This window comes from Megalops cyprinoides, chromosome 20, assembly GCF_013368585.1.
Source record: "Megalops cyprinoides isolate fMegCyp1 chromosome 20, fMegCyp1.pri, whole genome shotgun sequence".
NCBI classification, from domain to species: Eukaryota; Metazoa; Chordata; class Actinopteri; order Elopiformes; family Megalopidae; genus Megalops; species Megalops cyprinoides.
Window position 1 is genome coordinate 14178806 of NC_050602.1, and position 16480 is coordinate 14195285.

The 16480-nt window shown below is 41.7% G+C and overlaps 1 protein-coding gene across 1 annotated transcript in view; it reads right to left on the reverse strand.

Moving 5' to 3' along the window:
* tnn (tenascin N) overlaps positions 1-15896 on the reverse strand; it is a 30454-nt gene extending 14558 nt beyond the window's left edge. Inside the window, exons 1-6 of the mRNA XM_036553658.1 lie at positions 15781-15896; positions 10534-10941; positions 9559-9933; positions 4991-5254; positions 2969-3151; positions 2473-2562 (exon numbers count right to left, since the gene is read on the reverse strand). Coding sequence (XP_036409551.1) covers positions 2473-2562; positions 2969-3151; positions 4991-5254; positions 9559-9933; positions 10534-10939 — 1318 coding nt within the window. The 5' untranslated portion in view covers positions 10940-10941; positions 15781-15896. The remainder of the gene's footprint in view (positions 1-2472; positions 2563-2968; positions 3152-4990; positions 5255-9558; positions 9934-10533; positions 10942-15780) is intronic.
* Between the last annotated feature and the right edge of the window lie 584 nt (positions 15897-16480).

Consider the following 16480-nt stretch of genomic DNA (forward strand, 5'->3'; position numbering starts at 1 on the left):
TGATTCAAAGTGCCTGGAAGCCACATCTCATCGAAATGCTCACTTTTGGAGTCGCCGCTCAAAAAGAACTGCCAAGAAGCCGACCAGAGGTATACGCACACAATCCTGAGCGTGGATTACAGAGAGTAACATTTGTCATGAGCAAAATAAACCCCGCAGAATGATGGAAAGCCCATTTTCCGTGGCCTAAAATATACGCCTTGGTGGCCTGGGCAAGGTGGCACCATTACCTCACAAAGCACGCGCTTGTCACAAATGTCACGTCTTCTTACTTATCAACCAGAAATGCAGACAGCCGCAGTCTCGATGTTTATCCCCGCTCAAAGCTCCGGTTTCAGCTGCCTGAACAGATCAGCAGTTTAAAAGTTTTCATTTCTGTGGATGCCTTGCAAAGACGAGTGTGCCGTGCTGGCAGGGGTTACTTTGCGCAATGAGTGACACCGCTGATTTAGCATCTGCGGGCTGAGCTGGGCAGAATTTATGCAGATTCGAGGCAAGGGTTATGGATTCTCATGTGGAGAGGAACTCATCCATCAGGGCTCCACAAATGTGAAGAGTCCCCAAGTTTGTTTTTGTTATTACTTAATCGTCTCAAACAGACGATGACAGCTACAAGGCTACAAGCTACAAGCACTGAAGCCCAGGCGAAAGGCATTCAGCTGGCTCCCTTTTTTTTTTTTTCTCAGCAGTCCTGTGTGATTACACAAGCCCCGGCACACCAACAGCTTTCAGTGAAGAATTGTATTAGCAGCCAAACACAGTGGTGTGAAAGTCCTAAAAGAGTGGACTGTAAGTGCTAGCATCAACCCCAACAGCTTGCTCACGACAGGCCTGACGAATCTGAACACCATATTGCGTATAAGAAACATGTCCCTCTTGTTCAGACAGCTGCTTCAAATTATGGTGGCTCTTTCAAATTTTTTGAATTTAACTCCAGTGCATCAGTAGCCTTAAAAGTTGTGCAAACTCATCTCATGAATCCCTGGCAGCCACTTTGGAACAAGCCACTCCGTTGATTTGGCTTGTCCAAACACATCCATATCCCGCCATGCTTTATGTCTCACTACTGTTCTGGCAAAGGACCAGTGGGGCAGACACACCAAGGGCCACTGCCTAGCCATGCTGTTCATTGCACATGAAATAAGGATTTGTGACAGCCACAGTGGAGAGCACAGTCCTAACAATAGCTTCAAAAGACAACATGGAGCTAGCTGAGCATCAGTGAACGAATGTCCTAGGAGAGGCACTGAAAAGCCTTTTCTTTCATTTGTAAGTGTGGACTGCCGTTGGAGAGAGCGGCCTGTTGTTCATAACTTGCTGAGAAGAGAGAAAGTGCCTGCTAATTGAGGTCTCCATAATGGTAACTGCCGGGAGACCCCCTGAAGGATCTATCTCGGTTTCAGGCTCAAATTATGGTAGCACATTCTCAGCACTTTCCGAGCCTGTCTCACTCGTAAGGGAGAGTCCCACTGTGGCAGTCTTTTCGTTCTGCATGCATGCTTTAAAACCAGACTGGATATCATACTGAAAAGAACACATCGTACAGCAGTGTTCTCTATTTTGCAAAAAAAAGCAGTCCGCATCAATCTTGAGCCAATACAAGGAGGTGCAAAAGTTTGTGATTGCCTAATCATGATGCAGAGCGTGACCTCCAAACCACCCTAAGCCCTCCAGACAGCAGCATGCATTGCATGTGGGTTCCAGAAATGTGAAATGTTGAGACAAGCTGTGCTTTCATCCAAATGGATTAGATTTTTTGGGAAGAGTGGGGGTCACGGGTGGGCACCCGGTGTGGTTAAAATGGGAACGTGTTGAGAACTAAGTCCCTAGTGAAAACCATTAAGTGTAGCCCGAGGCTCCCCAAACAAAGGCACTGTCAACAAGGCAGGCGAAGAGACAAACAAGTCACAATCCAGACCACACCTTTTAAATTGCTTAAGATCAACAAAAGCAACCGGGATAATCTCCCCTCCTAAACCCATTCAGCAATTTAAGGCTTCATCTTCCTGCTGACCTCTACACTGGCTTGTAATTAGACACTCACATTTTCAGCACAGTAAGTGAAGCAGCTTGTCTTGGCAGCGAGGTAACCGTACAGCTGTTTGTTATTGTTGGATCTCTTTGATTACTGAGAACAGAGCTGATTACGAGAATTACCCACATTAGAATGGTCTTGACTGAAATAACAGTAGGGCTTACAGCAGTCATTTTTCAGTCTGGAGAGCAATTGATTTCACTTGTGTTGACAAGTGAAATATTAAACAGGGACCTGAGGTGTCCAAAAGCTCATTCAATGACTTCATTCATGGTTATGAAAACCTGATGTGCTACAGTCTGTGTTCACTCACATAACAGAGAATAATTCAACAAAAGATAATAATAAAAGATCTAAGCCCTGATACATGAGGTAGCTTCACTGGTCACTTGCATACTGGCTTTCTTTTCTCTTAATCAGGCTGTCTGAGCTCTCACCTGTAACTCCTGTGACAGAAGACGGTTTTCCCTCGTAGGTCCCTCTGATGGCCTGGACTGTTATGAGGTACTCAGTCCCCGGGTAGAGGCCTGGAACACAGAATCTACTTTAGGTTGTAGTTACCAAACATAAGTAGGATTTTTTTAAATGCCAAAATGTTGCTTCTGCTGGTATAGATTGAAAGAGGTAAGGGGTAATAGCTGAAAATAAATGGCTTAACCCCTTTGCTGTTCAGCATTCTGACACTTGTAATGTACCATATTCAGTTTTGTCTCAGAATGCCCACAGCATGGTAGATTGGAAGCATGAATTAGGCAGCTAGTAGATAAAGTGGTTGGATACAGAAAAGGCAGGCTTAGAAGCGTTCAGACACTGAGATTGTCACCCTTAACCCCTCCCTCAACCACAACCCCATCCACTTCTCATAGCTATAGCATCTTTAACCGAGCACAAGGAAAGGACATCAAGTGTGTGTCCATTGGTGGAGTGTGTCACCTATGATGGTGTGCTTGGTCCTGGCCTCCTGGCTCTTGGGGACGTTCTCCTCTTCCTCCTGCCCCGCGGGGTTGGCATGGGTCAGTTTGAAGTGGTCGATCTCAGCCGCCGGATTCTGCCAGTCCACCTGGATGGAGTCCTCCGTCTGGCCAAGCACGCGGATACTGTCCACCGAGGAGACCACTGCGCAGGGAGAAAACGCACGTCACTGCACCAACAAAGGCATGCCATGCTTCCCATCCTGATTGTCCCCGGGAGAGCAACAGGGGAACATACAGTGAGACAATTTCCATGCCTGCACACATCTGACCGTATTGAAAGAGCGCTGGAACTAATTACAAACATCACTCGGGCTGGCATTTAAAGTGCATGCTACTCCGTTTAATTGAAACCGTGTTTGGCTGGTACCCTCGTGCTGAAAAGAGATTTCAAAACAAAATCACACCATGATCTTCAAACAGTTTTGAGTAAACAGGTGCTCTCGTTGTAAGTCATCCGGGAAACAAAGTCCTTTCTAATTAAAGGAGAAATATGTGTCTGTTTGGCAGAATCAGGACAACAGCAAACAGTCTGGCTTTAATTTGTGTCGTTCAAACGCATATTAATTTTGAAAAGGATTTGCAATCTGCAGGCATTCAAGAACCAAAAGGATACATATTTTCTCTGTTAATGTGTGTAACTCTAAGCAGTAAAGCGCTAAAGACAAAGCAGTAAAGACAAAAAAAAAGATTCACACATTTAAAATGGAAAAACATTTTGAAATTAATGCTCCTAGTGTAACCATAAATTGCTAGCATCCCTTCAGATGCACAGACTGTCGCTCATAGGCAGACAGTCTGCACGTTTCCTCAGGCCAGATGGGAATGCTATGCAGTGAAAGATCATATGGCTAACCACTTAACAAGCAAAACAATTTGCGTTTACTTTTCTCCACAACATCTGCAATGTCCCCATTATTTTCATGAAACTTCTGCATTGCCTTCTTCCCCTATCAAATGGGGAAAAAACTAAGGCCATTAGCTTTAACCTAATGGTTTACTAGCTATGCCTTATTGGAACCACCTAGATATAAAAAGGCTCATTAAAATAGGCTCATTGAAAAACAGCTTTAACATCACACATTACAATGATTCTAACAATCTAAACGGTCAGTTATAGCTATAGATATATCAGTTTTTGCATATAACATTACTGTACTGTTTTGAACCGCTGTAAACTAAAAACTTATCAAGAGTTGGCTACTACTATGAGCAATAGAAATGATCAGAGTTACCAAGAAGCTGTCAAACTGAGGTTTGTTTTGGGGCTTTTAGCTAACAATCATTTCACAACAATAAAATAGTGATTAAACCAAACTAATTTCCACAGTTCATTTTAAAATTATAATATCTCCTTTACTGGTAATCTTCTTGGTTTTTCCTTGCTGTCTAAGATTTGTTTGTCTAGCTAACAATAACATCTCATGGGTCATAGTTAATGTAGGAAACAGCAAAAGGCAGAACAAGAGTATTCTCTGTGGAGTTTGGTATGAAAGAAATGCAACAGGCCTGGCAGTGCTGCCATGTCCTCAAAAACGCATTTTCTAAGGAACAATGAAGAATAATTTCTTTTTTAAAAATGGGAACATATTTAGCACATATTTTGTTAAAACACCATTCATATGTGCACCAGATTTCCTGTGTTTTTCTGAAAAATACCAGTATTTCACTATGAGCACATTATAATGCACAAGAGACCAAAAAAACAACTGATGGACACTTAAATCATGAAACTGACACTATGCGTGATGAAGAATAATCACTCTAATCTAAAAGATGTGTTAGTCTTTATGTTTCACACGTTTCTGTATTTTATGAGAATAAAAATGAATTGTTTTTAAACATTAGGGCACATGGAGGTCCTCTGTGTATCCCTACATCTCCTGGGAGTTGGAAACCCCTCATGGGTATGTTTCTGTGTGTTACTGATGTGACAACCAAGTAGCTAATTACAAAGAAAACTAGGGCCGTATCTGCCCCTTACCAGTGGTAGCCTCCAGTGTGTCAGCTTTACTGGTGATTTCCTTGATGACTGCATACACCTGCACAATGTATGTCACCCCAGGGGTCAGGCCGGTGATTAGGTAGGAATTCTCAGTGTTCGGCACTCTGACACGTTGCAAGGCGCCCTCGTCTCCCTCTGGGTAGTAGGTGAGCATGTAGTACTCGGCCCCCGTCACAGAGTCCCACTCCACCAGGAGGGACTCCTCCAGGGCTCTGAGGAGGCGTAGACCTTTAGGTCCCATCACTGAAAAGAGAGACGAGAAGCACAGAGAGCTTACTTACACTTTCATTACATTTATAGCCACCAGCCACCGCCCACCTTTATCTCTATATGTAAACATTTACATTTACATTTATTCAGTTGGCAGATGCTTTTATCCAAAGTGACTTACAAGTGAGGCAGAGTAAAACACAAGCGAAAGCCATACATGGAGGCACAATATTAGAAGTGCTGCATGACCAAGTTTCAATAGTTGGCCAGACAAGGTACAAGCTAGCTGGTAGAGACACAGAGAACATCTCCAGTTCTAACCCAGAAACAGGCCAGTGTGACATGAGACTACTGCAGTTTTGAACTTTGTGGGTTTTAGATGGAATCATAGATGGAAAATGGGGGCGCGAGGGGGGAGAGGGGTTCAACCTTTCTCTGATTGTACTCTGCAGTTATTAGCCAGGGTTTCTCAATCAAGATAGCGGAAACTCACGCACACAAGAAGGCTGAAAAGGATGACTTCTTGAAATCAAAACAAGAGCCCCAGAGACTGGCAAGTCAGCAGCGTGGGGAGCAGAGTTTCCACTGCAAGATTATCCTGCGGGTTTCTGGGGAAAGAAGTGGGGTGAGGAGGGGGCGAGGGGGAATTCGAGGAATTATGGCGGAGGAAAAGAAGAAACGTACGGTGGTGGGGGGATGGGGGATGGGGGGATGGGGGGTGCAACAGGACTGGGTGCTGAGGAGACCACGGTAACCAGGAAAGTATGCACAGCAGGTTTGGACATTGCCCGGCACGGTGAGGGCAGGAAGCTCAATGTTTTCCTTCCATTCAGCAGGAGCCATTCCATCCAGTGGCAGTTAATACGCCTGTTCCTGTAGTTTTCTCCAGGCATTGCCAGTAACAATTTTACCCCTAAATAATATTTCAGAAAGGCCACTGGGAAGAATAAATTAACATCTAAGGGCTGAAAAAGCAGGCAAGAGGCAGAGACTTGGGCCTGAGACTGATTGATAACAAAGGAAGCGCGTTTTTGAAGAGGAAAATCTCTATAATAACAGAATTGTGTTTAGACTTCATGAAAGGCCGCATAAATCTCAAATGACAAGTTTTGAGCCGAAGAAACAACATCACAGTGATGACATTTTTTTAAGAACTATAAACAGAGCTCTAATCAGAAAGCCTAGGATATGTTATGGCAAGGATAAGTTATGAGTACTGGCTTTTTTTTTCAAATTTAGACAAATATGCAAAAAAAAAAAAAACGCTCAGAGTGAAACTGTCCAAATATTATCCCTTGATGCTCTATTTTGGACAAAAAAATGACAGGACAAAATCCTTTAAAAGCTAAAAGGGACATTTCCATAAACGCTTAACAGTGTGCCTTGTAATATTTACGACCACACATTTGAGACTTTGGTATGTATTATATTCTGCTTGTCCTTGTTATTTCTTGTACGAGAACCCAGAACTGCAGTCTCTCCCCTTTGCTAGAGCCGGTGCTGAGTCTGAGTATGACGGAAAGATGCATTAAGGGAAATATGACTAAATCCGTGGCATGTGTTGCCCATTGATCTGGCTTTGCGAAAAACCAACAGAAATCCACCGGCTCTGCTGTGGTGGGAACAAAGCATCCTCTATAATCTATTTTTAATGGTTTATTTAAAATGCGTGAGTTCATTTGCTTCTCCCTTCAAACATTTCAAATCCATTTGGGTTATAGCTCAAATACCAGACTGGCACATGAATGAATAAGAAGGCCAACATTGTTTCTGCCAGCTGGTTTCACTGATACTTAACAGAAGAACACCAATGTACCCATAATAGTAGCCTTGCTGGGTTCACCATTTATGAGTATGTTAACTAAATTATTATTACCTATTCTAATAATTATTCATTTATTGTGACACAATTATCCAGAATAACAATAATACAGAATTAACTGCTTGTTACAAAAGCTACTAGACTATTCACATGACTATAAATTAACAAGTAACATCAGCAATTATGGTTGAAGTTTAAACCAGTGGAAAGCTTTAAGGAGTTTAAATAAATAAATAATACACATCCAACAATGACTGATTTTGACACACGCATGGTGCTGAAATGAAAAATTGACTGTAAACGAATATCCAGGTCAGTACCAGAAACATTGCACTCGTGCTGGCATTAAATCTATATTTTTTTTCAGTGTTTCTGGACTTCAATGTTTCTCAGGTTTAGGGTATATTTATAGAAATAAAGGATAGATGTTGAGTGACATGCTCATGCTTGAAACTCTCACTACCAAGGGCTTTTATGTCAGCAGTATTTAATATTTCCATAGCTGCTCGTGTATAATGTGCATCTGGAACTGAACATAAGATTTAAGTCTAAAGTAGATTCGAGGCCGTTCACTCTCGTGGCAGGATATAGGCAACAAGTGAAAAGAATTCAGCCACCTAATGAAATGTCAAGAACAGTATGTCCTTAACATGGGTGGTGCTGGAAAGGATTCAGACCTAGATGGATTAAACAAAATAGACACAATCTGCTTCCACTTGGTTTGCAGTGGTTTTAGTCTTGTTATTTATCAAACAGCAATATGGTTCCCATCTATGAGTATAAAATATTTAGCAGTAATCCATATGAGGGTTATGAACCTCTCTAGAAACATCAAATCTAAGTAGATCTAGTGCAGTGATGTTTCAAAAATGTATTTTTAAATAGTATGCACACCCTAAGATTTTGATAAGTAAGCACCACTAATTTACAGAAGATTTACAGAATAATGTTATGACATAACAGTGATGCTAACTGCAATACTTACAAAATGTAATGACAATGATTATGAAAACAGTGTGTGGAAAAAGATGGAAAGGGTGGAAAATGGTAGAATTAGGTTTAGCACAATCAAAAGTGAAGAATGTTTTGGAAATAATAGAATAATAGAAATCTCAGGACAGTTTAATCAGTCACAACACTCAGTTTTAACAACATGAAAGCCTGAGAGCCCAAACAAGAAACTCAGCATTTTGGGCTCAATCATGCCACAGAGCCTTGCTACCTGACAGCTCTTCATCTCTTTTAGAGAGTAAACCCAGGATTAAAAACCTCAATCTGCACTGAAGTGACTTATCTTGAAGGAAAGTCACTTCAGTGAAGGCCTTTTTCTTAGAAAATGCAGATGGGATCATCATGTTAACATGAGCTAACTCAACACTGTTGGTGATACTCACAGGTAATGTTTTGGGAGATTAAGCCAGGAATAAAACCATTGAACCAGGGATGGGTTTAATGGTTTTATTAAAACCCACAGAGGCCAGCTCCCATCCAAGACAGCTGTAACTGCACCTATACATGTGTTTAAAATGAGTCTTCAACATACATAGTTGTTTCCATGTTTGCAGTGTTTTCCCTCATAGCTCATACATGTAAATGCATTTGAATTTTTAATGAAAACTCACTACTACTCTTTTCCATAAAGCCGACTTGATCACTGAATTGCAAGTGTACTCAGATGACTTTTCTGTCAATTTTGAAGTTTTCCTATTCCTCCAATCCAGTTTATGGAAAGTGAGTTTGAACTCGGGTTGCTTGTTACCCGCTGTCTAACCAGTGTCAATGAATATATTACAAAGAACACATTTAAAAAAAAACTTACCAAAGCTCACCATTAGGGGTCAGCATTTTCATTTTAGACACAAAATGGACAGGAGACATTTTCTCATGGACATTTTTTAACAATGTTGCCAGAACCTACAGTAAGACAATAGTTGAACACCACTGTAAGTGTTAACCAGCATGTGTGTATCATATACCTGTGGTAATGAGCGTGCCTCTTCCACCTGTGTGAGACTATTTAGTTCATTTGCACTAATTTACCATTTCTGATCTTGTTTGTGAGAGTTGGCCATGCCACCAGTTAGCTATTTGGTACCAGTTTCAAGGGTGCTGTGTTACTTGTACAGGGAGGGATTAAACAGGAAGAGCCAGGTCAAATAAAGTAAAAGTTAACGTCAAGCATGTGCTGTTTTATGAGTGAACTCTAGCATGGCCCAAGTTGACAGGAAGGACCTTTTAGACAGTTAAAAGCAGGAAATTGTAACAATACACAAAGCTACTTTTCTGCTCTCTTACGTATTTACATTCTTATTGTGAGTCCTCCACACTGCAGTACTACACTGGTAGACACGTAATCTGTTAGAATATATTAACAAAGACAAGATGGGGTGAATTTTTTATTGTCTGCAGCAGTCAACCCAACTCTTTATCACTGACAAGGGTCTAAACTGTCCTAATAAACAGTTTGGATCCTAGACCTCAGATTTAATAAACAGCCCCAGGTCAGCCAGCTCACCTTGGGAGCAGTCGTCCCCGAAGAAGCCCTCGTTGCAGACGCAGACGCCGTTGACGCAGACGCCGTTGTCCAGGCAGTCGTTGGGGCAGCGCAGCTGGCTGCAGTCGTCGCCCGTGAAGCCCTCGAAGCAGACGCAGCGGCCGTCCACGCAGTGGCCCTTGTCACTGCAGTCGTTGGGGCAGCGCAGCTGGCTACAGTCCTCGCCCGTGTAGCCCTCGTAGCACACGCAGCGGCCGTCCACGCAGCGCCCGTTGTCGTTGCACTCGTCCGGACAGGTGGTGGTGGAGCAGTCTGGCCCCTGCCAGCCGGGGTCGCACAGGCAGCTGCAGGTGTCGTGCTGGAATGTCCCGTGCCCACTGCAGGAGGTGTCCACGCCTGCCGTGCAGGAAAACACAGAGGGTAAGCCGATGCACCCTTCTGGGGGGTAAAGTAAGCAGGAGTAAGCACTGCCAGATGTGTTAATCCCAGTTTTCAGCAGCCGTGGCCTCTGAGCAAGAAATAGGGGAGGTGGAGAATTTATCTCCACACTAATGACTGTTCTAAACTTTTCTGTGATTGTGTTTTAAGCAATTTAAGCAAGGATTTCCCATCAGCAGCTGACTCTTTCTTACATTACCTGCTAAGTTAAACCACTAAGCTAAATTAAATCATTTAAAGCATGAAAAAGACCATCTTAAAATAAATACCATGACAAAATGACTGTAGGTCAGTTTTCATTTATAATTTACATTTATTCGTTTGCATTTAGAGTGAAATCCAAAACTCAATATAGGGGCCATTAAAAACACTTCACATAAAGCTTTGGCTAGTAAACTTCTTAGAATGCTATCTCTTGGTATAATAGTATCAGAGAGGTGTCAGGTTTTTGTTTCTGAATACAATGAACATGTACAATGTCTCCTCAGATTCTATACCGCTATCCACACAAAACTGGAGGGGAATGCAGCCTGTCAATCAGGCCTCTGGAATGGTTACCTGCTCCTCTGCTGCAGCAGCCCTGGGAGCACTGGGTCTTCAGGTACGTCACTTCCTCCTCCAGGCCATTGACACGGTACAGCAGGGACTTGAAGGCTTCCGAGTCCTCGCAGTCGCACCTGGGTGACTGCAGGCGGATGTTGTGCCTGAACACAATGTCGTTCTCCCCGTCCAAGGTGACCGTGTCAGTGGAGCCCTGCACCTCCCCCGCCTGGTCTTGCACTGGGAGCATCTTACAGTCGGAGCTCTTGGCGAGGTCGATCTTGTAGACGTGACTGAAGGTGACGCCCTTCTCGCTGGGGGCGGTGGGGGCGGCGGGGTCGTCCGCCACGCCGAGGCAGGTGAGTTTGCACAGCACCCCCAATAGGAGGAAAGCGCTCGCCCACCCGTTTAGTCTGAGGATCATGGCTTTGGATGAAAGAGAGAAAAGAGCTCTTTTTTTCATGCTGCAATGTGTGAAGACCAATTCTACACTTAGATTTTGGCATACTGTCATTTTACATCATTACATCAATAATACAAACCGCTATCTTGGCACATCTCTCAGAAAGAGCCCCTCCCTTCAGTCATGCGGTCTGTGGTCCTTTTTCAGAACAAGTTTGTGTGTGTGTACGTGTTTATGAATGAAATGGTCACATCACTCCATTTTAAGTGGAGGAAACTTTATATTATTAGAGTCATACAGCATGTCTGTCTTATCATCCAGCAAAGAAATGCATCAGTCATTCTGCTAACTAAACACATTCCACCCAAGCCATTAATTGTACACACAAAAACCACAAGGGTTTCAAGGAGCAACTCTTTCCTACAAAATGATGTAACTGGCTTTCTAATGACAGTGATGTCATCCAAGCCTTCCTCTTCACAGGGAGGTAGAGTCATATAAATGCCAAATATATCCCAGAATGACTATTCTTCAATAAAGCATCTATTTAGGGAAAACCTCAGAATCAAATAAAGAATGACTTCTTCCTAGGGTGTGTCAAAATTAGCCAGTGCCTCTTGGCTCTTGTTAATTTGCATTAGAGGACTGGTTACATGGCCAATTGTGGTGAGGGCCTGAGCTTGTGTGGTCTGTGGCAGATCAATCGTTCATTCAGATTCTGTGTATGCATTATAATGAAATGAATTTGTCTGCTGCTTGTTCATAACTACACAGTGCACTCTAGTAGGGTGGCTCTATTTATAATAGATCAGGCTTTTTATGATAACCTTACATTGAGCTAGTTCAATCCACATGCAAAGCAGTAAGGTATTTAAATTCAATAGCACATATAATGGAGTGACTGTTGTCACAGAAATTGACAAAAAGAAAATCGTGTAAATTTAATTTAACTTGCACTTTCATGGTGTCCAACAGTAGTATTCAGTAGATCATATATAATATTGCAAACCAGAATATTATGCCAAAAACACACACGCAAATAGCCCCCTGCAGTAATCTTATTGGTACCGCATTTTTGATTTTGGATCAGGATGTCATTAAGATTCAAGGCATGATTTGCCACAAGCCTAGAATGCCAGTGTGGTGCTGTTAACCAAGAAAAGTATAGACCACTAAACCTAGTATCACAGCCAAATGCATGCAGTAGACATATGTAATATGAGCTATAAACCACATTGAGCTTTATGGTTTTACATTTCCATACAACCAAATGGCTCAAAGTGGTTTACATTGCTTAGACCACAGCTACTTTTCACACAATTATCATATCATTAGAGACATTTTCAGACAAAGTGGAACATTTGGTTATTTACACATCTGCAAGGTTACATACTTCGGTGCAGACAGTCTTTTGTTCATTACCGTTTATGGATATTAAGTTGGATATCTTTCTTTATGGTAAAGTGATACGTTGAAAATGGAAAGGCTGGGGAAGGGGGGGTGGTCTAAGCCTGTCACTGCAGAAAGTTCCAGTAGCTGTAAACTCTCTGTTTTGCCATAACATACCACGATATTATATTAAATAAGAGATTACATGGATGTTATGGTGGATTACATTGAAATATGTGTGATACTTTAAGAGGCCCATCGATTTTCCATTAATGAAACACAGTAAAAAGAAATGTTGCTAATAAATGTTGTTAAAATGAATTATTTGTTTTGTTTTGCCTGACATGAATGTTAATGTAACTGTTCTGCAATACTTGCCCTACAGTTTTCCCCTTATAAATGATTTATGAATGCTCATTACACATCAGTTAATAATTAAGCATTAAGGAATTAAGCATTCTCGAGTCATTTGTAAGGGGCGGCTGATTTCTACTTTAGAACAGGCACAGGCAATTAGGGTTAATAATGTTTAATAATGTATTGATTCATACATAGTTAATTATTTAAACCTACACATGATAACAATTGTTTTATTTCGCTAAACTTCTCAATGAGTAAGGTAGAGGTAACCTATTTTTAATTTCTTGTCATGGTGATGACTACTGATTATTAGTTTAATGTTAATATCTAATCCCTGTATATTCTTTGAAATGAACTTCAGGGTTGAAGGAGTGTTATTTTAATGAACTGGTGACTAGGAATCATTACAACAGTTTTGCTGTGGAAGTAAATATCATATCATTCCTACATCTCTGCATCACCTAAAAGTGTCAATATAAAATGCTTGTTTCAGTGATTGTAGTTCCATTTACAGGATATCCATCTGAGCACAGTTTCCCCCAACAGAGGTTATTCCATTTGCAAAGAAAAGGCTTGCAAGAAAAAAAAATCCTCATACAGAGTTGTTTCATGACTTGAAACCACTCATAAATAAGTTTATATAAAGTTAACATTTTCAACAAAAAAGGCTTGTTGAATCTGGCACAAATGGTAGAAATGTACCTGAGCACCATTTAGAATTCTCTTGGCTTTCAATTGTGGTTCAGGTTTAAAATAAAAAATACAGCACATGCACAGCAAACCCTACAGTGAACGCAACCACACATGGTTAAAAACCTGCAGCTCAGACTGGGCAACAGAAACCACATCAAGGAAGCAGCATGACATCATCCTCTGTGCTATAGTTTGATTACATCCTTGATGGTAAATACAGCACATGGCACTGTATCAGGGGTTCAGCAGCTTGGACATCAGTCCAGGAGACAGTGTGGAGAGCCAATGATGGCCTGACAGTAAACCACATCACAAGCAAAATACAGCTCCACTGAAAGGCACCCCACACCATGGCATAGGGAACTGTAGCTAGTCAGTTTACAGGCTTCTGTTAAGGTTTTATTTGATAGTCTGCATTGAGAGTCTTTTATTTCCCTGGGAGAAGACTCTGCAGTATTCTGCCAACACATGTCTCTGCTACCGACTCACATCTGCTTATCCCATAACGGCGCATTAAATACTTTCTGCGGACGTTCAACTCGGGTTCAGAAGGGATCACACATCCCATTAAAAGCCATTGGGCCCCAGTGTGCGACTGCAGCCAGCTCGGTGGGCAGGAGAGCTGCGCCGGAGTTACGATCGATGCAAACCGTCTCGCCGATAACACAATCTTATTTTCCCTCCTTCCGCTTCCCAGTGGGCTCATTGATGAGCTGTGAATTTTGACAGGAACCCAGCTGGGAGACCGGTGGGACGGCACCTTACTGAGCTACCCCGCGTATCAGCAAGAGGAGCCGGCAGTGAAATTCACAGCTTTGCAAGCGGGAGGGAACGGAACCCGAGATGATCCCCAATGCCGGTCACGATTCGCAGAACAAATCAAGGCCAAGGCAGCCACTAGCACATCGGAGGGTTGACACAAAATGTAATAAATGGGCTTGGACAGGAACAAGAGTGCGAACCACAGACACTTCTTAATAAGACTAAGGGAAAAGCGAGGGGGCAAGAACTTGCTGGATTTTTTTTTTTTTCATGAGAGAGTCTCAGTCTGTACTGTACTGCAGTTTCTGTGAATGCCCTGATTCGTTTGTTTTACTTTCCGGGACAACATTTTACCCTGAGAATAAGTGAGGAAAACCAATAAAAAGGAAGGAAAGTAAGGTCAGACTACCCTCTCTTGAGAGAAACATTAACAACAAGACAAAGGCAGCCTGTTCTTCTGAACTTCAGTGGGAATTATGTGGCAAAGACGTGAACAAACTGCAACGCTTACTGATATTGAAAAAAGGAACGCACATGCCTTTCTATGGGGCAGCAAACACGCAATGCTCAGACATTTTTTTAAGGTAACGGAAGGAGCTGAAAGCAATTAAATTTCAGCCTGGGTGACAGACTTATATCCGCACCTCAGTCTGGTTATCCCTCAATCCAAACCACACAAACTTGATAAAGTTACAGGAACCCAGGAGCCATTCAGCAACCTAGCCTCACTTTACGGCACTTATATAATTCTCATATATAATAAACCATCCATTCATAGCAGGCTGCAGGCAATGTCACACATCTGTTGTTCGTTTATGCAATGTTTCCAATTAAACTTTCAGCCAGTACAGTAGCACTTTCAGCTGAGCTACCTACTGGACTGAATCCACATCCAACACTGAGTTATACAAAATATTTAACTTGAAAGTTGTCCACTCTACACTGTACTGCGTAATGCAAACACTCCATCAGGAAACAAGATCTGCATTTCAGTCCAGGAGCCAACATCTTTGATGTAATTGAAACAAAAATCTAAAATAATTAAATATACTGTAAAGTATAAAAATGTAAAGTGTGATATGAATCTTAATTTCACATATAGTGGGTTATTTTACACAAGTGCATACCACATTTCAGACTTTGTTAGGTACTTTGCAAAGTAATCAATCAATCCCTCATTTTATTCTTACTACCCTCAGCAACCTGAAACCTTGAAAGCTGTAAGATAACGCTTCATAAAATGTTCACAGCACAATAGAAAAGATGATCAATTATGAAATACAATTTGTCCTCTGCAATGGCAGAAATTCAGAAAAAAAACATTATTAATCCACAAAATAACAGACTTTAACAAAATACAGCATAATTTTGCTAACCCACTAAGACTAAATAATGCAAACATTACAGCTGCAAAAGACAGGACACACAGTGTAACAAACCAGAAACAGAACCCAAGAAAGTGAATTTCACAGTTAATTATGAGTTTAAGATTCTTACTGCATGGAGTTTCATCCTCAAAACTCTCATTGATAATTAGATAATCTCAGCCCATGTTTTTTTTTCTATTTTTTCTGAAATAATGCAACAAAGGAATGTAATGTGTTACATTTGAAACTGAAGTGCTATTTAATAGAAATAGCAAAAAATGTTTGCCTTACCGTTGCAATTTTCTCTGACAAGTTAATATCCTGTCACTACAAGTTTAAGAAAAGGGATGTCTGTTGCTGTTCTCCGGGACACCTGTTGACAAGCCTGGGACTCAAGTGAGAGGGCCCTTTATAACCACCCCCTCTACATCTCCTGCGGCAGTCTTCCCCCAAGTATTTAAATCTCCTCTCCTGTGTTAAACATCCAATGGGCAGCCTGGGCGTGTCCCTCAGTTCTTCAATAAAGGAATGGAAATGAGGAGAGATAATGACAGACATTCCTCTCTCTATGTCTGGAACTAATCAGACATTCAAACATGACCTACCCAGACCACCCCCCCACTCCCCAAACCCACACACACACACACACACCCTCCCTTTTTTGTTCTTACATTTTTATACAGTCCAGAGCTAATGTTTCCTGCAACAGTAGCAGCAGTGTCCTGTAATGTACCTCAGCTTTTACTCTGAAATTTGGTTGTAACCAAAGAAAACTGAACAATACTGAAGAAGAGCCTTAACACAGTCTGTAAGAGACCATGGGGGTAGTTCTATTGAGTGTGTTTGACAGGAGGTTTATTATTCAAAAGGAGTCAATGAGTTGTTTTAGGAAGTATGCTTCCCATTCATTACTAAAATTATAGGTAATGCCTTAACTATTGTAAGAATTGTGTTTTCAGTCATTATTCATTTATATCATGCACAAGCCTAC